Source organism: Heterocephalus glaber, unplaced genomic scaffold, assembly GCF_053883595.1.
Source record: "Heterocephalus glaber isolate CG9 unplaced genomic scaffold, H.glaber_assembly_v1.0 deba00001442, whole genome shotgun sequence".
Classification (NCBI taxonomy): Eukaryota; Metazoa; Chordata; class Mammalia; order Rodentia; family Bathyergidae; genus Heterocephalus; species Heterocephalus glaber.
In genome coordinates, this window is record NW_028258296.1 from 54791571 (window position 1) to 54811445 (window position 19875).

Genomic DNA, 19875 nt, shown 5'->3' on the forward strand with positions numbered 1-19875 from the left:
TAAAATCCCGAAGAGGGTGTTTTGACATAGTCATCTTACATAGAAAGTTAAACTTATTAATGAATTACTTGTAAATTAGAAAATTTTGAATGCATTAAAGGAGATGCGAGTTAAAGGAAAACTGGTAAATATTTTTGTAAATTGAATATTATTTCCTCCCTACTGGGTCAGTTTTACTAATTCAGATTAATGCAGTAATTGTTTTTAGAACTTAACCTTTTTTTTGAGCTTTTATATTTGCATTTATTTTTCATTTAACTTTTAAAACACTACTATAATTGAATACTGAAACAAAAAAATAGCAAGTAGTGAGCAAATGATGATTATAGTCCTTTGTGTGTTCACTACTGCACAGAAAATACCAGCAGTGAGTATTATTCTCTGCCCCATTAAGAGATCTGACACTGAACACCACCCCTGGGATGATGTTCATCATCCTCATAGGCTTCTCCATTATAATGGCACCAGCCTTCCTGATTTGGATCAAAGTCCATGAGTTGTACCTGATCCATTTCATTGGTCTCTTCTATTTCTGTCCTCTCAGGTAGGAGTTTTTCTAGCAAAGAGAGTTTATCAGGAGAGAGAAAGCCATTTTCAGGAAAATTTACCTGGATGAGAGGTGATAACTATGGTTCAGTTGTCAAGAGTGGATATTGGCTTTTGGAAGCCACACAGTGCCTTAACCAGCTGTACATCCATACACATGAAAAGGTCTTCTTATTGAGTGAGAACAGCGTGGTCCTTCTGATCTAACACAATGATAATATCTCCTGGCTCCAGTCCTGGTTGTTGGTCGCTTTCACCATGGAATGTTATCTTCTGGCCATCTTTCATGCCTTTGCCAATATGAACTTCTAGAATCTTCTTCTCTCCAACTATCTTCCTTCTGTTGCAGCTTTTACTTCTATCTTTAGGACTGATGCGTTCTCCATGGCCCTGACACTCCATGCACACAGACTGAATTTGCTGGACCATTCCAGGTCCTAGCTGAGAAATTCTTATTTGCCTTCCAGTAACTGGGCATTTGGGACAGCACTCCATAGCTCCTTTCTTACCACCTCAGCCTTCACATTTGTCACAAATCACATTCTTTTGCAGAGCCAGTTTCCTTGTTGCGCCATTGTATTAATCTTCTAAGGTAACCAAGAGCTGATGTACCACATTTTTACCTCTCCTTTCTCAGTGGATCCTTCCTCCTCCTCCAAAAAACATATCAAAGATATCCATGGGGGAGCCAAAATCGACACTTGCTCCACCCTCCTTAATTGCCTGTTCCCCTCCTTTGTCATGTAATTCCCTTTTCTTGGCATCAGAGAGAACTTCATAAGCTTGAGAAATCTGTTTAAACTTTTCTCCTTCATTTGGATTCTTATCAGGGTGGTACTTCAAAGCCAGTTTCCTACAAGCCTTTTTCAGTTCTTCTTGGGTGGCATTGAGTTTAACCCCCAAAACATCAGAGTAAGTGGTTTCTTCATCATTTTCTACAGCCAGTAGGTTCAATCCACTGGTTAACATTGTCTTTGGTACATCTGATAAACTCCATATCCTCCCAGAGAAAGACATGGGGGTAGGAGGGCAAGCTCCAGCCTCCCCAATCCTTAGGGTAGTTCCTCAGTCACACTGCTTACAGCTTGCTCACTTTCACCGATGAACCCCTCTTCACCGGCGGCGTGGTTTACACGTCCTTAAGTGGATTTCCCCCTACACTTGGTGCAGACCCTTAAGATTTCCTTCCTTTCTCCCTCCCACGCCACAGCGAAGGGGTGGAGGGAGAAGCCCAGCCCTCAACAAAGAGGGGGGAGACGGGAGATGCTAGAATTTAACCTTTGAAGATGTAATCTTATTTTTGTGTTCAGTTGTACCTTGTAATTAATTACTTTTGAATTTGACAAATATGTTTCATAATGTTTTAAAATTACTTAGAAAATATTTTAAACAAAAGATTGGTCCTACCCAGAACTAGGGAAGTGATGAAAATGGGCACGCTCACACACTGGATAGAAGAAATATTAAGTCTTCACAGGGAATGATTTATCAAAACTATATGTTCCTGCCGGGGATTTAGCTCAGTGGTTCCGTCATCTGCCTCAAAAGTGCAAGGTCAATCCCCAGTACCAAAAAAACCAACAAAACAAACAAAAAAACTATATGTTCCTTTTACTCACATTCCTCTTGCAATACTTTCTACAGAAAAAGTTGCACACATGCATAAACAAAAATGTTGCAACTTGTGTCTAGGGTATAGACTCTACCACTAACTAGTCTTCTAGCCTTAAGGAAGTCAACATTTTTGTGCTTAGTTTATCACCTGTAAAATGAAGAATAGGGCAATACCTATCCCATAAGTTTGCTGTGAAGAAGAAAGAAGATAATACATGTAATTAGAGCTCAGTAAGTATTAGCTGGCACTCATAATGAAAAATTTGAAATGACTTCATGTAAGTTCAAAATGCAGAAGAAATCTATGATTATGGGACACTCAGACCTCTCAACCATATCCATGTATGTATATATATATATATATATATATATATGGATGTACATATCTATCTATATATATGCTTTTTTAATGAGATAGATTTAAACTAACATGGAAAGTTTGTAAAGTTTTGTTGCAGAGGGTAGGAATGAGCTAAGCGAGCACATTATAGCTTCAACTCATATACTAGGATACATCAAATCCATCCACATTACACTGGAAGTCACATGACTAAATGACTAGATGCACCATCATCCTACAGGGAAGAAAGTAGATAGTTGGAAATAGCAATATAATCAACCAAAGCCAGTTATGCATGACCTTATCATTGAGATGATATACTATGCTCAGGGTGTGTGTGTATGTGTTTCTGCTCACCTTCAGGATCCACATTTAAGGACCATGCAAATGGGAAAAAACACCATGCCTGTGGGTCTCCCAAGATATTGAGATTACAATGAAACCTCAACAATGAGGGATGACTCTTTATTTCTTGAGTCTCCTCTGATGAGGTGCAGATACTTTTGTAGTCCCCAGACTCATTTCCAAAAAGTTTTTTGCTTATTCACAATACCTTGGACATTCACATTTGTGTTAAACTGGCTGTGGTGGTGAATGCCTATAATCCTAGCACTCTGGGAGACTGAGGGAGAAGGGTCACAAGTTCGAGTCCAGCCTGGGCAACTTAGCAAAAGCCTGTCTCAAAATACAAAATCAAAAAGGACTGAGGATGTAGCTTAATGTGAAGGTCCTAGGTTCAATCCCCAGTATGATGAAAAGGAAAAATTTTCTTATGAAAAAATTATTTCACTTTGTTTTCACAACAGAATTATAGGATATCTATAATTCTATATAGCTATATCCTCATTAAAAATTATTGTGTGTCATGGGCCTTTAAAGAAGCAGTCTCTGATTGTTAAAACCCTCTGATTATGAAGGTTGTTGCGTAAGCCAGTTCTGAGCAGTTTCAGGGGGTGGAGATGAGGAAGTCCCTGGCCCAACATTACAACTGTGCCTTGGGGACAGTGATGTGTGCAGCAGTTGTGCTCACTTTTCAAGCCTAGGGCTCAAGCTTTGTCAGGTTAGGGCACAGATGGCTTTGGAATCTTGTCAATCAGAGGAGGAGGAGAGTCACAGCGAGTTCTCAGGATTGTAGTTTTTGGTAGTGAGACCACACTGTCAAAAGGTATTTCAGTGTAGGGTGGATCATGTGAAACATTTTGGCTCCATTTGATTTTATTTATTGAGATAGCATGCTCCTTATGTGAACATATATCAGAAAAAGTAAATTCTAGAGTTGGCAAATTCAAAGGCTTCAGGGACTAACTAGGTATATTACATAAATGTTTTACTGCTGGGTGGAGAATAGAAGAGTTACAGGGCATGTGACTAGTTTGATGGCAAGGCATAGAGTCAAAAGACATTAAGTGATAAGAAAAACAAACATTCTGCCAATCAAAAGATTGGTGGGTCCACTTCAGTACAGAGCTGCCTACAGTCTCTGAACTCTGCTTTTGAAGAGTTACCTGATAATGTCCCAGGGTTGTGTCCTTACCTTTGATACTAAAGGGGAGTAGCAGTTCTCTGGAGTGACTGGACAAGACACCTGTAAAGCATTCATTGCTATATTTTAGCATTCTCTTTAGTACGTATGCCCTAAATTTCTGGGTTTAAAATTTATTTTGTGTTATTTGATGCCAAAGATGTATAATTACTTTAAAGTCAAAATACAGTTTTTCTTATTTGTGAGAAAGAAAACCTGAGACTCTTTCATCCCAGCTCAGTATCTTCTCCAGTAGGGCATTGACTTAATCTTAATTTTTTTCATGTGGTCAAGAAGAGATGTGTACAAAGTCTCCCTTATGACCACAGCTTTTATTCAAGCTCTCACTAGATGCTGCCAACTAGTGTCTTGGTGTTATCCAACAGAGCAATGTCACAGAGAAGAGCAAACACAACCTGTTTGTTAACCTGTGTTTAATCATGCTCATTTTGGTAAGAGTTGCAGAAGCTCAGGCTCATTAAAGGTATGACCTAGTTGCCATTAATCTTCTGGGGCTGCTGTTGCCAGAGGACATGCCCTTTCTCTGGAGGAATAAGACACAGACTTAATAGAGACATTGTGATTGTATAACCTGAGCAGTGAGTGAAAAATAAATTGGGCTGATACAGTGGCAGTTAACTGTCTGACACACGTCCACAATGAGAGACCAAAGACATGAAAAAAGGGGAAAGAGAAATATAAAAGCTCCCTGAAAAAAAATCCACCCCACCCCCCGGCCCCACAAAGGGGCTTACTTTCCCTCCTAGCTGGTGCTCCCTGCTAGGTTCACTAAGGTGATTCAGTAAGTGATCGGTTTCTGGGAGATAGACTTCATGACTATCAACTTCAGGTTGCCCTCACTGCTGCTTGGTAGTATGACCATGTTCCTTTAGTCCAGTGATGGTGAACCTTTTAGAGCTTTCAAACAGCCGGCTGCGACAGGTTCACCACCACTGCTCTAGTCTGTTCACTCTCCACTCCGCTACACAAGTATTTCACACCATTTGTCCTCAAATCTCCTACTCCACTCCTCCACTCCCACAAGGTCATCTGATGTCATTGTTTCTTATTTCACTTTAGATAACAGAATCATGATCAGGAGAGAGCAAGTGCTGTCACCAACTGTGTCACTAGTTTTCTGTTCTCTTTCATAGCAAAATTCTGTGAAGTATGAGATACTCTATTTTATGTCCACCCATTCTCTTTTCTAATCTACTCAGGCTTTGGATGCTACAAAAACACGGACATTCTTTGCAAGGTCATCACTGAGTATCATATTTCTCAATCTAGTGGTTATCTCTTTGATCCATTTTTACTCCACCTCCCAGCTGCATTTGAAACGCCTCCTCCTTTGGCCTTACAGATGCTGTTTTCTTAGTTCTTACACTATCTCACTGCACTTAGCTTCTTCCTCATTTTTTTGACTTCTAAATATTAGTTACCTATGGCTTAGTCTCTTTTATATTTCAGTCATCTTCAAGGGGGTATCATTGAGGGATCTTAGGATGCAAGCTCCATCCTAAAATATGACTCTCATATTTGTATTCAGTCCTAACTTTCCCCTGAGCTCTGAGTTAGACTATCCAGTTACTGACTCAAAATCTCTACTTGGATTTAAACTGTCTCATGCTACTCTGTCAAAAGCTGAATTTTTTTTCAAAAATGATTTTTAAATTTCGTTTAGTTTCAGATGTTTTTTATTCAAAGACTCTCAAAAGAAATAAAACAGAAAAGGTTAACAATCTGATCAAATGTACAGTTCAAAAGTGTCTTGTGGAGTTTAACAAACCCTAGGAAAGAAAGCTACAGTTGTCTTGAACAGGACAAATAAGTTACCACTGGCAAGTTGGTGGCACCAATACAACAAAAATAAAAAATTAATTCTCTTGATCATATAGATAGCTCTATGAAAATCTTTTTTTTTTTTTTTTTTTTGGTACGGGGGATCAAACTCAGGACCTTGAGCTTGCGAGGCAGGAGGCGGAACCACTGAGCTAAATTCCCGGCCCTATGAAAATCTTTTTTAATCTATACAAAAGGTCTTTCTTCATAAATTAATTTTTAAATAATTTAATGGTGCCGCCGCCCGCTGCCCGCAGCCCGAGAGCCCCGGCTTCGAGAGACTGCACCAAAATGCCATCCCAAATGGAACACGCCATGGAAACCATGATGTTTACGTTTCACAAATTTGCCGCGGGGGACAAAAGGCTACTTAACGAAGGAGGACCTGCGAGTACTCATGGAAAAGGAGTTCCCTGGGTTTTTGGAAAATCAAAAAGATCCTCTGGCTGTGGACAGAATCATGAAGGACCTGGACCAGTGCCGAGATGGCAAAGTGGGCTTCCAGAGCTTCTTTTCGCTAATCGCAGGCCTCACCATTGCGCGCAATGATTATTTTGTAGTGCACATGAAGCAGAAGAGAAAGAAGTAGGCAGATTTGAACATTTACTCCTGCTCAGATGAGAGTTCTCCTAAAGGGCCACTTACGGAATCCGGCCCTCAGTTTCCCCTTGTATAAAGATTTCATGAGCAGATCAGGACCCTTAGAAAACGTACGAATAACATCCAACTCTCATTGGACAAGCAGAGAAAGGAAAGTTAGTTAAATGCTAGATAAGCTTTGATTTTTATATTATTTTCATCCTTTTGCCCTCAATAAATAAAGTCTTTTTTTAGTTCCAGAAAAAAAATTAAAAAAAATAATGTAATGGCTGTCTCCTATGTGATGTTTAACTGATTTTATTTTATTTTTTTATGTTTAGAAGTTATGTTTCCCAAATCTTACCCAGAGGAATACGGCACTTAGTTCAGACATTTCTAGCAGCAGATTTCCCCTCCTTCTAACTGAGCTATCAAATTTCTGTCTTAACTGATAGAAAAATATCAAGTAGTGATTTACCCAGGTTTGGAAATGTACTAGGCACGCAGAAGGTGGTGCAATCAGTCTGGACTTTCTCAAAGCAGTAATATCTCAGGGAGCACAGGCCCAATAACACCACAACTTTAAAAAAAAAAAAGGGAAACAAAAGCACATTTCTCTTATGACTGTATAATTTTCACTCGATTCTACACTACTCAGGGCAGCAAGGACTTTTGAAACCATGAAATGTCACTGACATCTATAATAGAATACAAGCAATAAAATTTAAGTAAAAAAATACTCAAAAGACATGACTGCTTAGCCCTAGCTCCTGAGCTAGAAGGATTTGTGCCCTTGATCTTAGCCAAAAGGCCAAGAAGCAATTTTTTTTTTTTTTTGTACTGGGGATCATACTCGGGACCTTGGGCTTGGGAGGCAGGCATGGCACCACTGAGCTAAATCCCCAGCCCAGGAAGGATTTGTTCTGTGCAAACAGACTAACTCAACAACCTGTCCCAGCACCACCCCCTACACACAAATAGACTCTGAGGTAGATAGATAATTGATCACATACAGCTGACAGGTACACAGTTCTGAAAGACAGCTTAATTTACCACTGCTTATGAAACATATGCAATTGCCTTAATAAAAAAGCCTTATGTACTATCTCATACATACTAAAGTAGAAATAACTGTGTATTTAAGAATTAGGAATGTCATAGTTTCAAAATTGATTTTCTTTACACTTGGACACTTCTAACAATGATGTAAAGTGCGGTAGTGCTTAAATCCAAATCTTCCTTCATGCTATTTTGTTCGTGTGTCCATACATCATTTAAAACTCTAAAACCTAAATATGAAGGTACAAAAAAAGCACATTCTCCTAACTGCAAACTGGTACAGCAAAAATAAAGAGCACAGAAGATGTGATGCTAGGACAAGTTGGAGCTACTGGTTACTGGCTCTTCGGTTTTGGGTGAAGTTAACTTTAAAAGTGTCAAGTCATATTTATTTATTTATTTATTTTTGGTACTGGGGATCGAACTTGGGTCCTTGTGCTTGAGCAGCAGGCAGCGAAACCACTGAGCTAAATCCTCGCCCCAAGTCATTTTTATTTTTCCAATTTACCTAATAAGGAGATAGAGAGAGAGAGAGAGAGAGAGAGAGAGAGAGAGAGCTAGTAGCCAATCATTTCACTTCTTATCTCCCCTTATGTTTGAAGAGAAATTTTTACTTTTAGCTTTTCCCATTTAGTTGCAATAGTGACATTTTTTCCCTTTGCAAGATTGCAGTCAGATTCTCATCCTAAAGCACTATCATTAGTATAAAGGAAGGACAAAGCATTCAGTGTCTCCCCCACCCCGGTCCCAGTGCCAACAACACTAAATCTAGAACATCAAGTTAGTTGTTTTTTTTCTTGAAAAAAGGCAAAAAAAAAAAAAAGAAAAAGACTTTACATTGCATCATACAGCAGATAGACTCAATCAGTCCAACTATCAGAAGAAACTGTCGGCATACAGCCTTATAAACAATTTACCATATTAAAATTTCTTAGTCAGAAAATGTGTTTGATGCAAAAATATTTTTCCCTCTTTACTTTATACATTATGTGAAAAATCATTTAAAACACCTACTACATATTTTTTTCCAGTAAGTTTATTGGTACATTTTAGGTATACAATACAGTTACTTTCCCCATTCCCCTGCTCTCCCCTCACCCCTCCACTCTTCCTTATTTACAAAGACTTTGTTTCCATTTTTTTCCTTTTCTCATATTTTTTCTTCTCCCTTCTTTTCTTTCCCCTACCCCTCCCACTTTCTCTACTCCTTTAGACCTTTCCTTCCTATTACACAGTATCAATTATAGATTTTGATCCTTATTTACACTTTTAGTTTTTCACACCAGAGAAACTATTTGGTATTTACATATGTGTGTCCTATTTATTTCATTTAAGAGGATGGCCTCAATGTGCATCCACTTAGCTATAAATGTCTCTAGTTTCTCATTCTTTATGGCTGAGTAGTACTCCATTTTATAAAAAAACACCCCCCACACATCTTCTTTATCCAGTCTCCAGTTGATGGGCAATTGGGCTGTTTCCAAGTTTTAGCTATTACAAACTGTGCCTCTATAAACATGGGTGAGCATATATCACTGTGGTATGATTCTTTTAATTCTTTTGGGAAGATACCCATCAGGGGAATAGCTGGGTCAAATGGGACTTCCAATCCTAGTTCTTTGAGGTATCTCCATATTGATTTCCACAGTGGTTGCACCAGTCTGTACTCCCACCAACAATGAAGAAAGGTTCCTTTCTCCTTACAGTCCTGCCAGCATTTGTTATTGGTTGATTTCTTTTGGAACAGGGGATCAACCTTTCATTTGCAAGGCATGCAGTGGAACTACTGAGCTAAATCCCCGGCCCCAGTTGATTTCTTGATAGCAGCCATTCTTTCTGGGGTGAGGTGGAATCTCAGTGTTATTTTCATCTGCATCTCTCGAATGACCAGTGATGTTGAACACTTTTTCATATATTTACTTGCTGCTTTTACATTTTGTCTGAGAAATGTCTGTTCATTTCAGATGCCCATTTTTGAATTGGATCTTTATATTTGGGGTGTCAGGTTGTTTTGAGTTCTTTTTTTTTTCTTCCAATAAGTCATAACTTTATTAGTGATAGAAACAGTACAAATTTCAAACCAAGCTGCAGTGACCTTTTTGAAACACCAAAAAAAAGTCTTCCTTTCAGATGGTTACATTGTTAGTTCCATAATAGCATTTATCATATCATTACTGTTGTTCTTCAGTGCCTGGACTGCTTTCACCCTTGACACATTTGCTTGTGACATAACCAATTCTATGTCCTTAACTTCTATGCCTGTTTCATCAACCTCTTCCTCTTCACTCTCCTCTTGTACAGTTGAAGTCTGTGTATTTTCTTGAATGTTCGAGACAGCTTCACCTTGAACTTTGAATTTCTCATCAGCTGCTAACTGCTTGCTGAGATAAATCCTCAATCTTGGCTTCCCCCAAAATTGTGTAGGTGTCTGAAGCTGGACTCTTATAGACATCTGGTTTTGTGATGACAAAGAGGATATTCTTAGTATTCTAGATGCTAAGTTACTCCTGTAAACTGCCCAAGACCCAATTTGGACATAGCCTTCCATGCCTTCTTTAATCTCCAACTTTGTTTTGCTTTACTGACTGGTTCTTCGTCGATTTCAGCTGCTGCTGCCAGCCGGGCTTGTTGTGTGGTTGCTTGTGTGGAATCTTGGAATCTTGTTCTTCCAGCTCTGGTACTAATTCATCACTATAAGATTCTGTTCCAGACCCTGGCTCAGCATGGGGCTGTGCAACTCTTGCTTTGTAGCAGGGATGGTTTGTGTGGCTTCACCAGGCATTTTGTGAGGAGAATGTGGAACCAGGATGGTGGCAGAAAGAGCTAAGAAGCTGAAATTCCAGCAACTTTTATTGACTGCCTTTTAGAAGCCCTTTGCTGCTGTTTTACAGGGCATAATAATCAGTTCATTGGTCAAAGCATTCTACATCATTTGTTTGAACTTTTACCGAAGCATCTACAGCATCAAAAGAATTAAGGCAAAGTGGAATTCATAGAAAAGGACAAAACACTTCACACTACATTGAAAGAAAAATGGAAAGCTAAGAAGAGACATTGAGGGCAACATTGAATTACAGCAATACTTGCACGGCAAGCACAGAGCTCCAGGGGTGAAGTGGGACGATTTAAACTTCAAAAAGCTCATTTCATACAGCTGAAAAAAAAAACAAACCCACAAACACAAAATGAGCAAAACCACAAACAGCTAGTTATGCCATTGGATAAAGCTTCATGGTCGGGCCGGGGATTTAGCTCAGTGGTTTCGCCGCCTGCCTTGAGAGCACAAGGGCCTGAGTTCGGTCCCTGGTACCAAAAAAAAAAAAAAAGCTTCATGGTCTTTGTATATAGCCAGCAAATTGAAGTTTTCTTTTCACTTTTTGAATCATAACATCTGATTTTTCTTTTTTTTTTTTTACTTTTTACTAAAATAAACCTGATTAGGGGAACAGCTACTAGATGAATTTAAGGGTTTATGCACCTTTTGGAACTTATAGCAAAAATTGTTTTAGTTGATTTCATTAAAAATGTTTTCAAGAACCTGTGCAAAACTATCAATAATTTCCAAAAACACAGTTGAACAGAAAAAACTATGATTGCTCAGCTTTCACACCCTTATCTCAGTTTCTTACTGGGTTGAAAGGTATATAGAGAATGGACATTAGATGTCTCTACAGCCACCTGCTGCTGACCACTTGCCTCCTTAACTGGAACAGCCATTGTCTGCATGTGTGTATACTGTGGCCAGTAGGTGCCTTGCACAGCTGATGGAGCAGTCATGCATGTTCCATGCTGCCTAGTAAGAGAGGACTCATCCGCTGGGCCAGAGGGCTGATTGTAGACACAGGCTGTGGTGACATGGTGTGCTCCACCATGGTGGCACCAGTGTGCTGTAGGATACATGGTTGAGGTTGCATCCAGAAAGGACCTTGCACCTGGTAGGCAGAGAGAGGAGATGCAATATTGGGTATAAGAGAAGCTTGAGTGATCATTTGATTTGTAGCAATACTGTATGGTGAAAGATAAAATCCATTTTGTATAGCAGCTGTTGTCAGGTGTTATGGCTTGTAACTAGATGTCCTGGCGTAGCCTCATGTCCTCATAGGTGGGACCTTGGGGAGGTGGCTGGATTATGGGTGTGTGATACCAGGATTAAGGGTTCTGGTACAAGGTTAGTCCTCTAATTGATTTAGCATAGCTTTGGCTGTGGTTGAAAGGATTTACTGAAGACAGAAGCCCCACCCTGGGTGTGGAGGGGGCAACAAGCAATGGGTTATAGCCTGGATGGAATAAAATGGGAAAAGGAGGCTTGCTGCTTCCCTGCCTTCCTGCTTGCCTTGCCATGGACTGTTTCTCCTCTGCCATGCCTCAGTGCCTTGAAGCCAGCCAACTATGGACTGAAACCTCTACAAACTGTGAGCTAAAATAAACCTTTCCTCGTTTAACTTGTGGGTGTTGGGTATTTTGTCCCAGCAACAAGAAAGTAACTAAAACATTGGGTCATAAATTGGTGTCATACCAACCTCTCCTTCTCTATGCCATGGTCTTCCACTAGGACTGTACTTGTTTGGGTTCTGTCTCTTCTTCTGTCCTCCATCTGCAAACTTGCACAACAAGGGTTCTATAGAGGAAGAAACTCCTGGCAGTGTCTTAATGAATTTCCCATTAAAATGACCAATTACAGCTTCACATTTTTCTGTTGACTCTGTCCTGGTAAAGCCAACACTATGACTTGTACCACTGGGATCATGTGGTATTCTTGTAGAACTAACTTGTCCAAAGAGTTTGCACATATTTTCAAGTTCCTGCTCATCCACAGACAGTGGGAAATTAGAAATATACAAGTTGGTAGGATTGTGTTTCTCTTGCTTCACCATCTGAGCTTGAACCCCACTGGCCTTCAGGGCTGACCCAGCTTTCTGAACCATAGCGGGTTGATATTGACAAAACCATAACCTTTGCTTTGTTTGTTACCTTACCCCAAATTACGTTTGTGAAGACTATTTTCCCATATGATTGACAGAGTAGCACCAGGTCCTGGACAGTGGGATTAGGGGGCAGGCCTTGGATGTACAGGCTCATTTTGCTTAGTTGATCCCATCCTGAGTTGCTACTGCTGCTACTTTTGTTACTACTGCTGGAATGGGAGGAGACATGGGGTGCAATGGGACCAGAGAAGTTACAGAAGTTTCAGTCCATGATCAGCAAGCCCAAATGCAGAAATGACATGATGGAAGGGCCTGCCACGGAGGACAGCTGCTCATGTCATGGCAGTCAGGACCAAGAGCTAAAAACGAATTCTTTAAAAAAAAAGTTTTAAGGGCAGGGATGTAACTCAGTGTTAGAGTACTTGCCTAGCACATGTGAGGCCCTGGGTTCAATTCCCGGTAGTACACACAAACATTATATCGATATATAATTTTAGTTGAAATAATTATACATTTTATGGGGTACAGTGAAATATTTAAATAAATAAACATTTAAGTTTATTTAAATAAGGTGTTTATCCAACACCTTAATCATTTATCATCTGTTTGTTTTGGGACCATTCTCAATCTTTTCTAACAGCTATTTAAAAATATTCAATTAGTTGTTGTCAACCATAAGTACCCAGATGTGCTAGAGAACATTAGAAATTATTGTCGCCATCCAGCTGCACTCCTGTGCCCATTAACCATCCTGGCTCCATCCCCCTCTCTCCTTCCCATCTTCCTTGGTCTCCACTAACTACTATTCTACTCTCTCCTTCTACAAAGCATTTTTTAGCTCCCACACTTAAGTGCAAACATGTAGTATTTGTCTTTCTGTGCCTGATTAAAAAAACCTTTAGAAACTTTTATTAGTACATATTTGCATACATAATGATGACATTCATTTGGGGAGTTGATACATGCACAAAGCACAACGTAATTCTTTTTACTTCCCCTCCTCCTGCTTTCCCCCTACCACTGTTCCTTGATCTCCAGATTTATTTGATTTGACATAATGAACCCCAGGCTCACCCATGTTGCTGTAAACAACAGGATTTCATTTTCTTTTATGGCTGAATTATATTCTATTGTGTGTATGTGCCATGTTTTCTTTATTCATTCACACACCAATGGATACCTACATTGATTCCATATCTTGACTAATGTGATAGAGCTGTAATGACCATGGGAGTGCAGATATCCTTTTGACATACTGATTTCCTTTCCTTGGATACCTACCCACCAATGGAATTCTGAATCATGTGGTAGTTCTATTTCTATTTCTAGTTTTTTGAGGATTCACCACACTGTTTTCCATAATGGGTGCACTAACTGATATTTCTAGCAGCAGTATATGAGATGTCCTCTCTTTCTACATACAGTACTAGCCAGCACAAAAATAAATTTTTAATGCTTCCAGCCTACTCATTTTGTCTTCCTTCTTCTATATGGCAACTCCATTCTTCCATATGTTCAGGTCAAATCTCTGAAATCATCCTTTACCCTTCTCTTTCTCCCAGATAATGATACAGGAAATAATACTGGAGATGAAATAGGAAATATTATATCACCCAACCTGTTAGCTATCTGATATGCTGAGCTCGTGTTCTCTAAAAATCAAAGAACGAATTCTAGGAACAATGGAGATTAAGAGTGGGAAGACATTGACAGGGTGGCTCCTGAGGGGCAGGAGGGGTCCCAAATGGGTAGCTGGGGACCCCTCTCTGTAGGGGAGTTTTATAGAGTGAAACTCATGTAGTACAATGTGCCACAGCCATAATCAACCAATAAGGTTACAAGTGTAGTCAGGTAGGTAATAGTGGTCCAGTTGTGAAACAAGTCACGTAACAAGCGTGGATGGAAAGAACAAAGGTTCTCCTAGGAAGTGGTGGGTCCAGAGGTCTCTGGTCACCCACTATGGCGGCTGATGTCTCTCTAGATGTCCTTAGGCCCAGTGTTTGTCCTTTGAGAAAGTATACAGGTCTGGTTATCTTGTCTGTATCTTGAGGCCTGGCCTCCAACAGATATGTTTCCAGCTGCAGCTGTGGTGTCTTTCACCTTTGTCCTGAATTTCTCCAGAGCCTAACCCTATCTTACTGCCTATAATATTTCTACTGACTCACCTGTTTATAATAATGCCATCTTGATAAGTCCTATCAGGTCTACCTATTCAGTATATTTACTCACCACTCCACTACCACCATTCTGGCTCTTTCCCAGACCACTGTAATAGTCTGCTAAGCGGACTCCCTTCCATCCTGCTTCCCACTATAGACTCTTTTCAAATAGCACCCAGAGTAAAACTTCTATGTGTTACCTCACTTATAGACCTGGACTCTCTCAGGTGCCCTCTTTAGCTGTACTTTAGTTACCAGACTAATATATCAACAATCTACTTAGCTATTGCTTATAGATAGCTCCAGTATGTAGTTCAAGTTAAAAAAATAATAAACTCTTTTGTTTAAGTGACGAGTGGTTGATATTACGTTAGAAGACAACTTCAGCAGAATAGAATCTGGAAGATAAGAAATAATCCAAGCATGATGATCAGATTGCAAAAAGTACAAACAGGTAGTTATGTAGGACAGAGGGCCTTCTAGAGAAGCCACCAAAGGTTATAAATCAATCATAAGGCTTTGAGAAAAGACCTGGAGGAAAACTACTGTACAAAGTCAGCATAGCTCCATTATGTGACGCTTTTACTTTTGTCTTAGCATTGATCACTATCTGGCTTTCATTTTTTGCTTGTTTTTTTCTTTTTAAAATACAAGCTCCATGAGATTAAGAGCCTCTATTGATATAGGGGGAAGAGATGTAACTCCCAAACCTGCTAGATATCTGAAGTGCAAGTTCATGTTCTCTAAAATGGAAGAATGAATTCCAGGAACAATGGAGGTTAAGAGTAGGAAAAATGTATTGAGAGAAAGCAAGCTACTAAGAAAGACAGAATGGGGACTGGAAAATGGGTTGCCCGGGACCCCATTTCTCAGGGGATATTTATGGAGCAAAGCCACGAGTTGAGGGTGGTTCAAAGTGGGACAAAACTACGATTAGCCAATAAGATTACAATAAGTATAGTTGCCCAGGAAATACTGATTAAATGGGGGGTCAAATGGGGAAGCAAGTCATGTGGCAGCCGTACAGGTATTTTCAGTAAGGGTGGGTCTGGGATCTTTCCTGGAAAGGCTGGGTTAAGACCTTGGTCCCCATCCGGGTGATTTATACCTATTTAGAATATTGATCACTGCTATTCATCCCTAGGGGAAGCATGAGGGTGTAATAGTTTCCTCTTCTTTTGTAAAGTGGGCCTTCAGTGGATGTGTCTTGATTGTCCTCCATATTGGCCCCTTGATTTTCCTCCATGTTGGCTCTTTGACTGTCCTCCATGTTGCCTTCTCGAAGGCCAGCCCTGTCTAACTGCGTACAAGATATCTAATTAATTTACCTATTCTACAATACTATCTCCAGTTCTATAATGAATGTTTGGCACATAGCAATATTACCGAGGAAAAACCTAAATAACATTCAACTTCACATGCTTAGTTGATTTTTTTTTTTTTTTTTAAATCACGAAGTTTAAAAGGTACACTGCTAGGCAGTACATTGTTAGCCTCCGACTAGCTTTGCTGTAGATACCACCTCTAACCAAAGCCACCTAATGGGTTAAAAATTGCTCTCTAGCTAATTTAATCTCCCTCTGTCTGCCACGGAGAAAGTAGCCTTTCACTATCCTCTGTTCTCTAGGGAAAAGAGCCTTTTGTATCTTAATAAATAAGTAAAGAATTAACTATTTCTGGGAAAATGAACCAAAAAGACATGAGCCACAAAAACTTTCTATTTAGCAACTTTTCTTCAGATGTACAGCACCCAGGACAACTAATTAGGGGCCTTGTGGCTGCAACCCCTACACAAGAGGGTCTTTTGTTGGATAGCCTCCATCCTCTTTGGTTTGCTAGCTTTACACATAAATCTTTTTCCTTGCCCCAGCGACTTGTCCTGGAGTCACTGGTCTTCTAGAGTGATGAGCAATGAACTTGGGCTGATGATTACAATAGATGACTCAATCAGTATTTATGGAATGACTCAAGACACAAAATTAGCTTCATAAAACATTGCTTTGATTTTTTTACGAATAAATGAACCTGAAGTCATCTCTTTTGTAGTTCACAGCAAAATTTATTTTACAGGGAGGTAAGGATGGAGTGAGGGTAGTATTGTTACACTCAATCTTGAGAAATTATAGAGAATCACTGCATTCTGAGCCAAATTTTGAGTCCTTTTATTGCTAGTAGTGTAGAGCAAGCTTGTGCTCCAGAAAACTCTCGACTCTGAAAAGCGGCTCGTGGGTTTCTTTTAAGTGGCTCTTTTAGTTCGGGACGGCTCAGGGAGAGGGGGAGTGCAAGCAGAATTTTAGGAAGCAGAACTTTGCTAAGTTAGTGGGGCTGGGGTTGGGAAGTTTCACATAGTTTAGTTGAAACAAAATATCACACAGGTGTGGAGCACCCTATTTATAAGGTAAAAGATAACATATAGTTGCAGATTGCTCTACCAAGTGGGAAGGTATAAAGACTGCAGGATGAGGCGGTCTGTCATGCATTAACTGAGGGGACTCCTAAGGCGGGAAGAGGGAGGTGACCTCCTAGAATCACTCGACTTTACACAAATGAAGTCAGGTTGTCTATGGTAAGACTGAGGGCCTTACCAAACACTCCGAGGAGCTGACTGCAGTGAAGAACACCGGGGAAGAAACACACCGGACAAGTTGGAAAGTAAAACAGACCTTAGTCTGGTCAGACGGCACTCCCAAAGCAAAGTAGCTTAGAGAGACAACTAGCCCAGAGTCCGAGGCTCTTTTATAGGGGGTTGCAGGGGAAGTAAACAGGTGAAATTTACAGAAGAGGAACAAAGGTTAGTGGTCAGCTGACACGTACTGATGGTCAGCAGATGTTTGTAGATTGTTCTATAGATAGCGGTGTCCAGAACATCAGTTTTCGAACAGAGAGTTGAGTAATTTACTTTGGGATCTTATGGCTGATACAGATCTTATCTAGTGTCCCGGAGCTAACAAGCATCTTTATCTATTTACTCACATTCAATCACAGTTGGGGCTAGGGGAGTTTTATGATTACAGAGTTATGCAGTCCCACACTATCACAATATTGTAGACAAGTAAATTAATTAGATATCTTGTGGGCAGTTAGACAGGGCCAGTGCATGAGGAGCCAACATGGAGGACAGTACAGGAGCCAACTTGGAGGACAATCAAGATACATTCACTGAAGGCCAGCATTGTAAAAGAAGAGAAATTACCACATCCAGTAGGATGATTAGCAGTGGTTGATATTTTAAATAGGTATCAATCACCTGGGTGGGGAACCAAGATCTTCCAAGAAAAATCCCTGACCCACTCCTACCCCTAAAAATCCTTGCTCATTCCTTGTACATCTGTTACGTGACTTGCTTCCCCACTGGATCCCCATTTAATCAATTTTACCTAAGCGACTACACTTTTCATAACCTTATTGGTTGTTCATAGTTTTGTCTACCTTGTGATTTCTCAATGGATCAATATTACCTAAGCAATTGTACTTGCAATCTCACTAGTTGACTATAGTTTTGTCCCACTTTGAACTGGCCTCACCTCCTGGCTTTGTCCCATAAAACACCTTTTAGAAGTTGGGTGGACGGGCAACCCACTTTCCCATCCTCCTTCTGTCTTTCTTAGTAGCTATCTTTCTCTCAATAAATTTTTCCTATTCTTAACCTCCATTGTTCCTAGACTTCATTCCTCAATTTTAGAGAACACTAACTTGCATTTCAGATAACTAGCAGGTTTGGGAGTTACATCTCTTCCCCCTATGTCAGTGGGGTAAGTTGGGGTGGGGTGGGTATGGGAGTGCATCTTTGAACTGAACTTACCAAAGAGGAAAACACCAGGATTCACCTAAATGGAAATAGTATTCTGATGACATTTCCCAGAGAATAATATAGTTCCTGTTCCAGTTTTGCCAATACATGGTCCAAGCTGCAGTAATGGCAAACAGGACCAACTAATAGGGTTATTATCATAACATTTATATTAGTGGTATATAACATCATACATTCACATAAAGCTGATAAGGAATAGTGGTGATTCAGAACATTGCTTCAATCTGCTCCCACAATTCACTTGCGTTATCTACTGCCACTCAGGGGTTCCCAACTTTGGCCTTCAGCCAGCAAGGAATAGATACGGGGGTTGCTAGTATAAACGGAAGTGAGCACACTACCCTTTACAGTCCTGCTGTGATGGCGGAGGGTAGGGAATGTCACTCAATTCTACACCCCCTGGAGCAGGGCAGTCAGTGTTGGTTAAACAACTAAAGAGCGGGCGCTCCCAAGCTGAAGCCCTGCTGAGCACTTCGTGCTGAGCGTGAGCAGGGTCAGAGCACAGGCACAGGGAACTCATCTGAGGTTCCCGCGCCGGGCACTGGCGGAATTGCGACCCCTGGCGCCTGCGGGGTGCGCAGACCTGCGCACACGCGCCCCCTGGCGGCGGCTCGGCCCCTGCCCCGGCCGCGGCGCGGGGAACTGAGGGAAAGCGCGCGGGCGGCAGGCGGAGTCTCTCGTAGCCCGATGGAGGGCGACGCGCCCGGCTTCCTGCTGGCCCTCGGAGCTCAGGGCAGACCCGAGGCGGTGCGGTCGCGGGTGCAGGCGCAGGACTTGCGGCAGTGGGGCCTGGCGGGTGAGTGGCTCCCGTGGGCCGGGGTGCTGGGCGGGAGGAGCGGGGCCGGAGGGGACCCGGGGAAGTGGCGGCCCCGCGGGCTCGGCGCCCTGGGCTCCGCTCCCCGCCCGCCCGGCCTGCGCGGTGCAAGTGGCGGCCTCCGGGCGCCCGGTGGAACTAGCTTCCCGCCCTCGGTTCCTCCCTGCGGGCCGTGCGCGCGCTCCTGGCGGGTCTCGAGCCGACTCGGCCTTCCTGGTGCCGCGCTCCGGCCGAGGCCGCCCCACTCCGGCCTTTTCCCGGGCCTCGCTGGGGAGCGCGGGCGGCGGCACCGGCGAGGCTCGCGACCGCACTGGAATGCGACCGAGAGCGCGCGCGGGGCTCGGAGAGACCGGGCCTTTGAATGCAGCCCGGCCACCCGGCTTCCACACGGCTGCGGGTGCTTGGCAGAGCTCGAGCGAGCGTTCCTGGAGCTCTCGCCCTGCGCTGGACACCCCACTGTCGGAGGCGGAGTTACTCGCAGGGACAGAAGGGTGCTGCGTGCAGCTGAGAGGGCTGAATGGAGAAGACGCGGAAGCGACAGAGAAAGGCCTGCCCCTTCTCCAGCCCCTGCGTTGGAGGAGTGTGTGTGTACGTTTTAAAAATCATAATCTTGGACGATTTCATCTAATGATGTTCTAGCCAGCCCTTCTTCTTAGGTACTCAG

The 19875-nt window shown here is 41.7% G+C and overlaps 1 protein-coding gene and 4 pseudogenes across 4 annotated transcripts in view; 2 read left to right on the forward strand and 3 right to left on the reverse strand.

The window, feature by feature from the left end:
* Positions 1-389: 389 nt before the first annotated feature.
* LOC101723020 (dnaJ homolog subfamily A member 1-like) lies at positions 390-1578 on the reverse strand (annotated as a pseudogene).
* A 4556-nt stretch (positions 1579-6134) lies between these two features.
* On the forward strand, positions 6135-6600 carry LOC101721969 (protein S100-A10 pseudogene; annotated as a pseudogene).
* Positions 6601-9344: 2744 nt separating this feature from the next.
* Positions 9345-10405, reverse strand: LOC101722332 (nascent polypeptide-associated complex subunit alpha pseudogene; annotated as a pseudogene).
* A 709-nt stretch (positions 10406-11114) lies between these two features.
* LOC106010105 (RNA-binding motif, single-stranded-interacting protein 1-like) lies at positions 11115-12665 on the reverse strand (annotated as a pseudogene).
* Positions 12666-18748: 6083 nt separating this feature from the next.
* Chd1l (chromodomain helicase DNA binding protein 1 like) overlaps positions 18749-19875 on the forward strand; it is a 64273-nt gene continuing 63146 nt past the window's right edge. For 2 of the 4 annotated variants that reach the window (XM_087213337.1, XM_087213339.1), the window contains exon 1: positions 19017-19193. In XM_087213337.1, coding sequence (XP_087069463.1) covers positions 19085-19193 — 109 coding nt within the window. In that variant the 5' untranslated portion in view covers positions 19017-19084. Of the gene's footprint in view, positions 19194-19875 lie in introns of all 4 variants that reach the window. The other 2 variants (XM_004853887.3, XM_004853888.3) reach the window with 2 other exon arrangements.